Here is a 12,975-nt window from a genome sequence, read left to right as displayed (position 1 = left end):
TACCCCCCATTTACGGCTCCTCCCCGACTTTTGGGACACCCTGTATAAATGTCATTATTGTCATAAAGTTGGACATAAGATTTCAGAGTGTTGGAAGAAGAATGCTGAAAAGAAGCCATGGAGATGAAAATTTATTGTGCACGGAAGCGGAACAGAAAGAAGAGGCAACTACAAATGCAGAAAACGCTTTTGCAACTCAAGTTCTTCAAAAGGGATGTTCGTTGGTGTCTCAACAGTGATGCTACAGCACATGTGTCACGACAAAACTTTATTCGCAGATTTAAAACCAGTACCGAACGAACAGGTAAGGCTGGCTGTAGACAAAATGACAAAAGTATGTGGATCTGGAACTGTATATTTAAATTTGGAAAATAATGGAAATCCGTTGAGAGTACGACTCGAGAATACTCTGTACGTTCCGGAATTAAGAACAAATTTACTCTCAGTCATAAAAATTGTCGAATATAAGAGAAAAGTAACTTTCACAAATAACAACGCAAAAATTATAAATTCAAACGGTTCTGAGATACACGTTAAGAAGAATGGACATTTGTTCTATCTGAAAGGAAAAGGTGAAAACGTCGCAACTATAGCAACTTCAGAGAACAACAATTTGTTGCTATGGCACAGACGTTATGGTCATCTCAACGAATACGATTTAAGAAAAAGTCAGTCGAAAGAAATGGTGAAAGGATTACGTTTCAAACCCGAAGAGAAGATGCCATTTTGTGATGTTTGGGCGGAATGCAAGCAAGCTGCAACACCTTTTCAAAAACATAAAGGTAAGAAAAGTATTGGATTGTTGGATTTAGTACACTCCGATGTCTGCGGTCCGATGAAGGGCGTTTCGAACGGTAGATTTCATTATTTTATAACGTTCATTGATGAATCTTCTAACTGGACTGAAGTTTATTTTCAAAAAGTCAAAAGGAAAAGCAAAAGACGCTTTTTGTAAGTATCGAGCAATGGTGGAGAATCAAACCGAACGGAAAATAAAACGTCTAAGGACTGACAATGGTCTTGAATATTGCTCAAAAGAACTCAACACGTTGCTTCAAGAAAAAGGTATAAAAAGAGAAAAATCGACAGCTTATACATCGCAGCAGAATGGAACCGCTGAAAGGATGAACAGGACATTAGTCGAGATGGCTAAGAGCATGTTGCACATGTTTGGTCCGTCAAAGAGTTTTTGGGCAGAAGCTGTATCAACTGCAGCATATTTGAGAAACCGTTGTCCTACGAAAAAGCTAGTTGACAAAATACCTTTTGAGTTTTGGCATGGATACAAACCTAATGTCTCCTATTTGAGAACATTCGGTTGTGAAGCTTTTGTATTACAGAAGAAATCTGGCAGAGACAAATTCGAACCAAAATCGGAAAAAAGCACTTTTGTGGGATATTCTCGCGAATCTAAAGCCTACCGATTGTGGAATCCGAAAACAAGAGAAATCGTTACTGCCAGAGACGTAAAATTTGCTAAAGGTGACTCAAATTCAGTAAAAATCGAGAGAACAGAAAACGTTTTGGAAGACTTACCACATAAAATTGAACATACACTACCATTCAAAAGTTTGGGTCCACTTGCTTTATTTTTGAATTCTACACAATTAAGTCGGCTACTCAGTGGATTTTGTCACGCACGTGCGTCTTGCTACTGGTCAAAGTGTAGGAGGGTGTCAGAGTGGAGAGGGCGCCCTTGGGAGACGCGTAGATCGAGCATAAACGTGTTATAACTTGTTGCATTCTATCGATGCGTCTAGTGTCTATTACGCGTAACATCCTTGTGCTGCAAAAACTCACTCCAAGAGTTATATTTCCAATTGTTTGTTATATTTTTCTTTGCAAAAAGTTGAGTAGAACATTTTTCGTATTCAAAATCGTAAGTGTTCGACAAAAATTTTTATGTAAATTGAAGTAATTCGAAAAATATCATCTCGTTATTGAAATGGGAATAAAACTATATATTTCATGTTTTATTCGTAGAGAATGGGTCGAAAAGCAGAGCTGAGTGTAGAGACACGAGGAGTCATTGTGGCACTACATGAAGAAGGTTATTCAATGCGAAAAATTGCTTCTAAATGTAATGTTTCTAAAAATGCACTCATATTGTCAAAGTTTTAAATTGACAAATTATGTGAAAGTCTGCGAGAGAGAAAGTATGGGTATTGATGATCTGAGAATACTTTGCCTGGCCACGGCAAGCATTTGACTTCCAGGCCACGGACATCTAGGCAAATGTCTAAACAGTCTCAGTTTGTGGTTGATACACTATTTAGCTTCTTCATTTCACCGCCAAAGTGCGGAGCAGTCGGTTTACATGAGTTGTCATTAGGATCTGAACGTCTGCACTGTTGAACACAGCATTTTAGCTGCGCATAGTGGGAAAGCACCGATTTGATATTATGTTACACAGTGTCACCTTACACTTTACTGGAAAGGACCTTCATGTACTGGCTGCTCATTTCGATTTCACTTCTTTTTCTACTTTCTTGAATTTTTTTAGGGGGATCTTCTATTTTTTTATGATTACTCTTTAAGTCCTCCACTTTTTCGTGTACTTGGCGTAATTTTTTTACTTTTTCGAAGTTTTTTATGGGGATCTCACTTCTTTTTACAAAGCTAATTTCTATAGTGAATGACTTCAAATAATAGAAAATGAGAGATCAGTTTGAATCCTTTAAGGTTTCAAAAGTACGCGGAACGCATTGCAAGAAGTCTCATTGCAAGAAATTTATGAAAGAAAAAATGTAATCAGTTTATCAGTAACATTTAAATGCAACATGACTTTCTGCCATGTGTCGTGCATACTTTTGAGAAATTAAAGGATTAAGTCTGACCTCTCTTTTTCTATATTATTGTAATACAATAAATTATGTGTTACAAATAGTGGATCTCTGTTCATTTTCTCATTATTTAAATTTGTTACAAGACTTTCTGCCATGCGTTCTGTGAACGTATGAACTGTATTCTAATACAATAAATTGTGCGTTAGAAATAGTTGATCTCTTTATTCATTTCTCATTTCTTCTTTAATAAATTTCTTGCAGTGAGACTTCCTGCCATGTGTTCTCTCTCCCTTTCTTTTTACAGTTCATACGTACACAGAACGTGTGACACAAAGTCTTGTTGCAAGCAATTTAAATGTTCATCATGAAGTGAAAATAAAAAAAGTGGTCCACTATTTATAACACACAATTTATTGTATTAGAACACTTATTCTTATTTGCACAAAATGAACATGTACTGAAATTTGTATTATGAACTGCACACTCAAACATCAAATTTATATATATCTTTTCACAACGCCAAGGTAGATATATTATCACTTATAACCATATACTTTCCAATACAATATCACTACACGTAGCCTTTAAAATAATTATTCAATTTGCGGCGTCCAAATGTCACCAATACAAACTGACAGGTTATACAGGTTAGAAATGACAACTGTCAGAAATACAAACTGACAGGTTATACAGGTTAGAAATGAACGAGCGGCGTGAGCGGCAGCCATGTTACAATTCCGGGCGACGAGCCCTGCCGACTGATTCCGAGAGTCGTCGAATCGACAAATGGTCTTAGCTCCTATTGGCTACGTGTTGACAAAAAGAATAAGAATAAGAATCAGAATCAGAAGAAAAATCTACAATTTCTGACCGATTCATGACATGATATTACAATATCTCAGTTGTACATAGACCGATTTTATTGATTTTGGTTTTATTAGAAAGCTTATATGCGATTTACATAAGAAACATGCCTTTAACTTTAGAAAATATTGCAGGCGTGATGAGATATTAATGAAAGAAGTTTCAGGTTAGGTTGGAATCGCAGTTTTAGGAATAAAAGATACGCGGCAGCGCCACGCTATATACGGGGTGGCTTTATAATTTTTCATGTACTTGGCGTTAAAACGCTACCGCGTCTGTAGATTTGGAATTCATGAATTCTGTTTGCGGCGGCGCAAACCTTGCTCGCTTTAACTCGGCGAATCAGGGCCCACACAATCGTTGCCACACACTGGAATAACAACCTTCAAATTCTTGTAACTTGGTTAAAATTCGCTCAAAATTGATGAATAGAAAACCATTTTAGTAAGAGTCATTGTATGGCGGCAAAACGTGTCTTAAGATATATTCGCGGAAGTCCTTCTTTAGGATTACTTTTTACAAAAACGGGTGAACCGCTAACAGGATTAGTAGACGCTGATTGGGGTTGCGATTTGGATGATCGACTATTCTATACAGGTTTTGTTTTAAAATTAGGTAATGCGGCGATGTAGCCTTGTCTGAAATAGCAAAAGAGGTTGTATATATGCGAGCATTTTTGAGCGAATTAGGTTTCATACAGAAAACATGCACCATCGACAAAGGTTTTTTGCGACAACCAAGGTGCGCAAAGCATAGTGAAAAATCCTGTTCACCACGCGCGTACTAAACATATCCATATTCGAAACCATTATGTACGCGAAGTTTACAAACATAGTGAAATCGATGTAATTTATATCCCAACTGGCGAAAATGTATCAGATATTTTCACAAAAGGGCAATTTGCGCCAGCATATCAAAATTGTAAGTTGGGATTAGGGCTTAGAAATATTGATAACTCCTGTTGAGGGGGTGTGTTGGAAATAAGCTTTCATATTTCCCTCGCAACAGCAGTTATGCGCCTTCTATATTCGCGGTGTACATCTCCCGCCTTTTACTGTAACAAAATGTGAGCGTAGTTTCTAAGATTGTTCTCGTGCTTTTTCACTACTATTCTTTTAAGTATTAGACGATTGTTAAATAAACCATTTTTGGTAGGAGTCCTTGGCGTTATTTCATTTCTCGTTGCTCCAAAAGAACCATCAAAATTGTTGTTCAGAATCGTCTTAGTTACCCTCCATTTCCGGCTCCTACGCGACTTTTGGGACACCCTGTATATCATGCTTACTGCTAGACCGGGGTGACCGGAACAGGGGCTAAGACCCACGCAGCCAAAAGGACCTCGGGGGTCGCACCGGCGGCCCCCTCCAGCCAACAAAGAAAAAATTATCCAAAAGAACTACTATATATCATCGGATTCTACAGACATTTCTGAAAAAGAGACCATTCACAGTAAATTAGGGATCGGTTTCTAGACCGTACAGTTTGACAAAATGTTGACTCGGAACACGGGAATTGTGTTTTGCCGCTATACAGCCATCGTTTGCTTCGTCTCGACCAGTCAGGGCCGTCGTTACATGTTTCGCGTAATCGTTGCTACGCACTATCAATTTTTGTCACTGTTACGAAATTTTATATACCCTCATCTATTAAATCATTATTTATTATATTGTATTAATTTTTATATTATTTAAATTATTATATTTTATTATAAATTTCTTTTTAAACCAGATTTTACTCAACAAACACCAACTTCAACAGAAAAGATTATATTAATGTATCGTAAAATAGGAACTTTAAGCTTTAAAATGGTTTTCTATTCATCAATTTTGAGCGAATTTTAACCAAGCCCTGAGTTAAAGCGAGCGAGGTTTGCGCAGCGGCAAACAGAATTCATGAATTCTAAATCCACAGACGCGGTAGCGTTTTAACGCCAAGTACATGAAAAATTATAAAGCCACCCCGTATATAGCGTGGCGCTGCCGCGTATCTTTTACTCCTAAAACTGCGATTCCAACCTAACCTGAAACTTCTTTCATTAATATCTCATCACGCCTGCAATATTTTCTAAAGTTAAAGGCATGTTTCTGATGTAAATCGCATATAAGCTTTCGAATAAAACCAAAATCAATCAAATCGGTACACGTACAACAGCGATATCGTAATATCATGTCACGATTCATCCAAAAACGATACCTTCTTATACTTTTCCACTCGATTTTTCGTCAACACTTAGCCAATAGGAGACAAGGCCGTTTGTCGATTCGTCGACTCTCGGAGAAGTTCCGCTTTGACGCCAATCGAGTGTGCAACGACAGAAAAAAGTCCAGACAATTTGCGAGTTTTAAGCCGGAAAAAGCGGATAAAATAAAAAAAAAGTGCATAAGAGGGAAGACATAAGGGACGAGCAGAGATGAGGAGAAGGAGGAAGTCGGCAGACGCCGAATAAAGCAGTTTTTTCCAAAATAAAAACTGCAAATTAACGAACCAGGAAAAAATAAGAACGTAGACGAACCAAGAACATAGAGAGTAAGAAGACGGCGGCGACACCTTGCGTCCAACCACGATTGGTGGACGTAAGTGTAGAAGAGATGGACACATCCAATGAGGCGACAACACGCAGGAAGCGGCCAATCACGATGCAGACAGGAGCTACAGAATGATTTTTATAGGTACGATAAAGACTTTCCATCACTCGATAGATTTAGGAAGAAGAAAATTGTTGTCGAAAAGTGGGAGGACCAACCGTGTGAATTAAGACACCCTTTTTGGAAACACGTTAACTCCAAACATCAGGTAAGAAATGACAGAAACAGGGGCGAAGAATACAGTGTAGCTACACAAAACAGATACGAATCATTGAGTGAAGATGAAGAAGGAACGTATCCACCACAACCGAGGGAAGAAAGCATGTCATACGCTGACAAATTAAAACAAAATCAAAAGACAAACAGAAGAGTCCCAAATAAGGAGAAATACATCACTGCTGATAAAGGTCACAAACACACAGATTACGACATAGAACAGCTTTTGCAATGGATTATAGAGGAAGAACTAGAGGATGTTGTGTTGAAGAGATTGGAAAATAGAGGAAGATACAGTACGGAGCAAATGGAAAAAATGTGGGGAAAAGTGGATTCCAATTTAAAAAGGTTGGAGAGAAATGTCCAAAGACAGATCAAGAAATATAACTACAGCGAACTACCGAAACACATCACTGGGGATAATTTGGTAGACGAAGAGCTAGAGGAGATGAGAAGAAAAGAAGAGGAAAAGAAAAGGGCATTCCTTTACAGGAATAAAATACAAGATGCATGGAACAGAAGACAAGACCATAGTGGAAGGGACAGAAATGAAACATACCATAACAAATATAACAACAAAGAGACGAATCAATCGAACAAGGTTGACAGATTGATGCCTGAATAGAAGAAAACGGAGGAACAACCCACATCCAGCAAATCCAAGGAAAGGAAAGCCTTCGCTGCAAGGGTCCTTAAGCTGCCAGCTCTACCCCAGGCACCAGTAGACGATAGTTGGGACCTAGATGCACCACAAGAGGATCCGTGCAAATGAAAAATAATAAAAACTATGGCAACAATCGAAGAGAAAGAATAGGATAAAACGGAGTTGGAAGCCTTCATTCCGACAGAAGAAGTAGGCGCCAACATAGAAATAGTAGAAACGGAAAAATCGGCAGACTGCAACAACATAGGCGAGATCCCATTAACCTCGATGGGAATTATAGCGAATAGTTACCCGGAGGGGGATTCAGACTCTTTTAAATCCCCAGACAGAAAGTCTGAAAGCGAAAATGAGATAGATTGGGAAAAAGAAGGAAAAGTGAATGTTGGCGAATCAGCGTTCATATCGCGCGCCGATCGCGATCTTAACTCGCAGGTGTGCCGTTACCGATAGCGGCAGCACCTCCCGGGCTCTCTTTGTACATGCAGCGCTCTTTCCATGCGGTAGCCGGCATGCCGCATGGGAGACGCCATTCTCAGTTTACACTTCACACGCGCAACAGTAGTACGAATATTCTGAACATTTCCGCCCGCTCATCGTTATACTCAGTTCGCTCATTTTCTAACCACCGGTGTCCACGCGCTTTGTGCATTCAGTGTACCTCATTTCTTTAACTCTGTATATATGCTATAAAGTCTGTTTTTGTTTTGCTTGTACAACGTGGTCGTGAGTGATCACGCAGAAATTTGTGCGTTCTTTGTGCTCTGTCTAATTGACAATTAAACCACTGTGACTGTTAACTGTGCGTGCCATTTATTCAGAACCCTCAGAACATGCGAACTCACAAACATTTTGGTCCTCCGAGCCGGATCGGCACGCATGGTTTTTCGAATCGTTAACGGCTGCCACGTGGCGAGCTCAGCCGTTTCGACGCCATTACGGGAAGTGACCACGTACAAGTGAGACTGTGACTCAAGTAGATTTTGTGCGCGGAACACGAAACAATCCCGTAGTGTCGAAAGTGTTGATGCGAACTCTCGTGACTCAGAACACTCAGTAAAATGTCGAAATCACGCGATTCATTGCCGGCGCGTCAAGATGGCGCCTCAACCCCCGCCAAGTGGTGGAGGACAAGGCAGCATCGCAGTCCACGCTCCAGGCGCCCTCTCAGGAAATCTCGGCCGCGCAGTCCACGCTCCAGGTACCAGTCACAGAACACGCAGACTACTCAAGGACGTCTAGCAGCAGCTCGCGCCACAGCCTTCACCGCCACGCCTCCTCCTGGAGCATCCACGCAGTCCGCGCAAGCCAGACCATCCACGCAGTCCACGCAGTCTACGTCTGGTATGAGACCACCCGCAGCAGCTCAATATCCTTGCGCCTTGTGCAGCAAGGACCACTACCTCTCCTCCTCCACCATCTTCAGGAAGAGCTCGACGGAAGATCGCGCTATGGTGGTCAAGGCATACTCATTGTGTGTCAACTGTCTAGGCCACCATAACCTACGCAGTTTCCGCACCGTGCAGCGTTGTAAATTGTGCAACGAGCAGCATCACACGCTGCTGCGCGGCGTGGATCTCAGCCAGATCCTTGTGCCTGGATATCAGTCCACACAGCCGTCCACATCACAGTCCACGCATTGAAGTGACGAAGCAGTCGTCGACGCCCACGCAGCACACGCAGACCACGAGCTACGCTTCTTGCAACAGCACTCGCCCGAGTGCACTCAGACTTCGCAGCGCAGCACGTAAGAATACTCATTGATTCTGGTTCGGAAATTTCATTTATTTCAGAGTCGTTGGCTACCCAGCTTCGACTCAAACGACAACGCTCTGCGCTGGATGTCCATGGAGTTGGTGGGATGAAGACCACGCAGTCAAGTGGAATAGTCAATATTACTCTCCATTCGACTTACAGGCCACTCCACGTGAATGTCCAAGTTCACGTGTTGAGGAAGGTTACAACCAACCTTCCCACTGATCCACTACCTTCAGTATCCCTACCACCTCATCTGGAAAAACTGAATCTCGCAGACCCTCAGTTTCTCCTATCCAAACCAGTGGATCTCATTCTCGGTGCAGACGTCTACGGGCAAATTATCAAGCCCAATATCATCCGACACTCGTCCACTCAGCTCATCGCTCAGCTGTCAATCTTTGGATGGCTTGTCATCGGGCCCATTGAAGGTTCTCAGACTACTCGGAGGACCATTCATCAGGTGTCGGTCAATAACACCGATTGCCAGCTGAGTGAGTTATTCAGTCGATTCTGGACGCAGGAAGAACCACCACAGGACACGACACCTTTGCTCACTCCAGAAGAGCAAGAGTGTGAGTATCATTTCGAGACCACGCATTCAAGAGATTCTGAAGGACGCTACATCGTACGATTGCCGCTCAAGATCCATCCCCGAGCACTTGGCAACTCCTATCAGACTGCTCATCATTGCCTTCAGAGGATGCTCAGAGGACTCACCAAGGACGCCCAGTACAATCAGCTGTACACCAAGTTCATACGTGAATACGAAGAACTTGGTCATATGGTAAGACGAAACCATGACTCAATAATTAGTCCGTTTCAGTACTTTCTTCCACACCATGGCGTTCTGAAGTTGGATAGCACAACCACCGCTTTACGTGTGGTCTTCAATGGCTCCAGTTCAACGTCCTCAGGCTACTCATTGAATGATCTTCTTCACGCAGGCCCCAATCTCATGCTGAACATCGCGGATCTGCTCATTTGTATACGCAGATACAAGCATCTTTTTGCAACGGACATCACCAAGATGTATCGCCGAATCAAAGTACATTCTGACGATTGGGGTTTGCATCAGATACTCTGGATTGACGACGCAAATCGGGAAACGCAGTTTCAACTCACCACGGTCACGTATGAAACGAAAGCTGCACCGTTCCTGGCTGTCAGAACACTCTTGCAACTTGCTGAAGATGAAGGATCGAAGTACCCTCTTACTGTGGAGCCCATAAAAAATGGCAGGTATGTCGATGACATTTTTGGTGGTGCGGATACAGCTGATCATCTCATTGAAGTTGCAACTCAGTTAACGCAGCTTTGCCACGCTGGTGGTTTTCCACTGGCCAAGTGACATTCAACAAGCAAGAAGTTGCTCAACGCCCTCGCATCAACGCAGAAGAACGCATCTATCTCATTCGACGACTGCGAAACCAAGATTCTCGGAATTAAATGGACAATCAAGATACTTTCAACTTCTCTACAAGAGCAGCTACTCAACGCACGCAGTTTACGAAACGCCTCATTCTCTCTGAAGTAGCACAACTTTTTGATCCTCTCGGTTTTGTCGCGTCTGTAGTCATTAAAGCTAAAATGTTGATTCAGGAGCTTTGGTTACAGGAACTCAGCTGCGACGACATTCTGCCTCCTCAAATCACGAAACGCTGGCTGCGCATCAGGGAAAATCTAACCAGTCTGGCCAAACTTTCCATCCCAAGATGGTTCAACACGACGACCACGTCTACCGTTGAACTCCACGGATTCTCTGATGCGTCAGTCTTCGCAATGGCAGCTGTCGTCTACCTCGTTGTCCGCTCGCCGTCCACGGGTACCCACATTTCTCTTGTCTGCTCAAAAACTCGAGTGGCACCACTCAAACGCCTAACCATCCCGAGGTTAAAATTAACAGCAGCGCTGCTCCTTTCCAAATTGATACAGCATGTTCACGCTATTTTGAACATGACTGTCACTCAGACTTTTTTGTGGACGGACTCAGAAGTTACTCTAGCATGGATCAGGACGCACCCATCCAAGTGGAAGGATTACGTACGCAACAGGGTAATCCAAATCCAGGAGATCACGCGGACTTCTCATTGGAGGCACGTACCAGGAACATCCAATCCAGCTGACTGCGCGTCAAGAGGCATGACCACAGACCAGCTTCAGCAGCACACTCTTTGGTGGACGGGACCACCGTGTCTCAAGAAAACTCAGAACGCATGGCCCAAGCTGACAAGTGCAGACGCAGACAAGTTAGGAGCTCCAGAGGCTAGTCCTCCTGTCTCACTTCACATTGTAAAGCCTGTTATCAAGGAGTATCCCTGGGATTTAATTTACAAATATTCCTCTGTTAACAGGTTACTCAGAATCACTTCTGTCTGCCTCATATTCACCGACAGACTGCTCAGGCGACGTAATGCTCTGCCCACGCCACTCATCACAGCTGCTGAAATGAAGAAAGGCAGAATTGACTGGATTCAGGCCACGCAGTCCTTGTACTTCAAGGACGAAATTGCAGCCCTCGCCAAAGGAACTGTTCTTCCGTCAACGCATCCGTTCACTCGATTGACCGCCTACCTCGACCATCAAGGAATTGCCAGAGTAGGCGGACGTCTTCAGCACTCAGAACTCTCACACGAAGGCAATCATCCAGCCATTTTGCCTCGTGATTCACGGTTCTCAACACTTCTCATCGACCACGCCCATCAACAGACGATGCATGGGACGATGCTCATATTCTTCGGTGTGTGAAGTGTGCTCGGCAGAGAGGGCCGTGACCATCAACTGATGGGCCAACTACCTCTCTGTCGGGTTACTCCATCACTCCCATTCACGCATATTGGCGTAGACTACGCTGGACCACTCACGCTCAAGACATGGAAAGGCAGAGGTGCAAAAACGCAGAAAGGATGGATTTGTGTGTTTGTCTGTTTCTCAACCTCCGCTGTTCACTTGGAAGTTGTTTCAGATTACTCGACAGAAGCCTTCATCGCAGCCTACCGCAGATTCACATCTCGCAGAGGCATCGCAGCTTCTCTCTACTCAGACTGTGGCACCAACTTCCAAGGCGCTGATGTACAACTCAGAAGATATTTCGTAGAAAGCTCACGCTAAAACCAGGACTTCGCAGCACTGCTCGCTCAGGATGGCACTCAGTGACATTTCAACCCCCCTGCTGCACCACACATGGGTGGGAAATGGGAAGCTGTGGTCAAATCCCTTAAATTCCATCTGAAGAGGACAGTTGGGGATGCTCCTTTGACGTACGAGGAATCAATAACATTGCTCGTACAGATAGAAGCCATCCTCAACTCGAGAACACTGGAAGCACTCAGCGATGACCCAGATGACGTCTCAGCCCTCTCACCAGGACATTTCATCATCGGCTCTCAGATCAACGCAGTTCCAGAACCTTTGCTTCTCGTTGTCGCAGCCAACCGACTATCGAGATGGCAGTTTCTGCAGCAACGACTCCAACAATTTTGGAAACTCTGGTCCACGCAGTATCTTCAGCGACTTCAGGCAATCTCAAAGTGGCATCACCCTTCCAACGAGATCAAGGTAGGCTCACTCGTTCTCATTACTGATGAACGCTTGCCTCCAGGTAAATGGCCCATGGCTCGGGTCTTGAAACTCATACCAGGCAAGGACGGATTGACCAGGGTTATCGAACTGAAGACAGCCATAACCACCCTCATTCGACCAATCGCCAAGTTGGCTGTACTTCATCAGCTTTTTCAAGATAGCTCAGCCACGCAGATTCAGCCAGCATCTCAAGACCACCCAGATGCGCAGAATTCATCAACGACCAGTCGCTGATGGCCGGGGGGAAATGTTGGCGAATCAGCGTTCATATCGCGCGCCGATCGCGATCTTAACTCGCAGGTGTGCCGTTACCGATAGCGGCAGCACCTCCCGGGCTCTCTTTGTACACGCAGCGCTCTCACCATGCGGTAGCCGGTGTCACGGCTCCTTATCGACATAACATCCGGTCTCGACAGTACGGGACACCTGATTCCCAGACTGTTTATATGTTAAGAGCTAGATCCAGTTTCTTTCGGGGGATGTTTATCGGTATCGGTGATAATGAGTGGCGGTTCGGCGGATCGAT

General features: G+C 43.5%; 3 protein-coding genes across 3 annotated transcripts; all 3 read left to right on the top strand.

Moving 5' to 3' along the window:
- The first annotated feature begins 8,973 nt into the window (after positions 1-8,973).
- Positions 8,974-10,218, top strand: LOC128882594 (uncharacterized). The gene has a single exon (XM_054134241.1). It carries the CDS (start codon positions 8,974-8,976, stop codon positions 10,216-10,218), a length of 1,245 nt encoding a protein of 414 aa, XP_053990216.1.
- Positions 10,219-10,457: 239 nt separating this feature from the next.
- LOC128882592 (uncharacterized) lies at positions 10,458-11,615 on the top strand. Its single transcript, XM_054134240.1, has one exon. It carries the CDS (start codon positions 10,458-10,460, stop codon positions 11,613-11,615), a length of 1,158 nt encoding a protein of 385 aa, XP_053990215.1.
- Positions 11,616-12,050: 435 nt separating this feature from the next.
- On the top strand, positions 12,051-12,683 carry LOC128882591 (uncharacterized). The gene has a single exon (XM_054134239.1). It carries the CDS (start codon positions 12,051-12,053, stop codon positions 12,681-12,683), a length of 633 nt encoding a protein of 210 aa, XP_053990214.1.
- The last annotated feature ends 292 nt before the right edge of the window (positions 12,684-12,975 follow it).

This window comes from Hylaeus volcanicus, unplaced genomic scaffold (assembly GCF_026283585.1).
Source record: "Hylaeus volcanicus isolate JK05 unplaced genomic scaffold, UHH_iyHylVolc1.0_haploid 12118, whole genome shotgun sequence".
Taxonomy (NCBI): Eukaryota; Metazoa; Arthropoda; class Insecta; order Hymenoptera; family Colletidae; genus Hylaeus; species Hylaeus volcanicus.
This window is presented reverse-complemented; position numbering and strand designations above follow the sequence as displayed.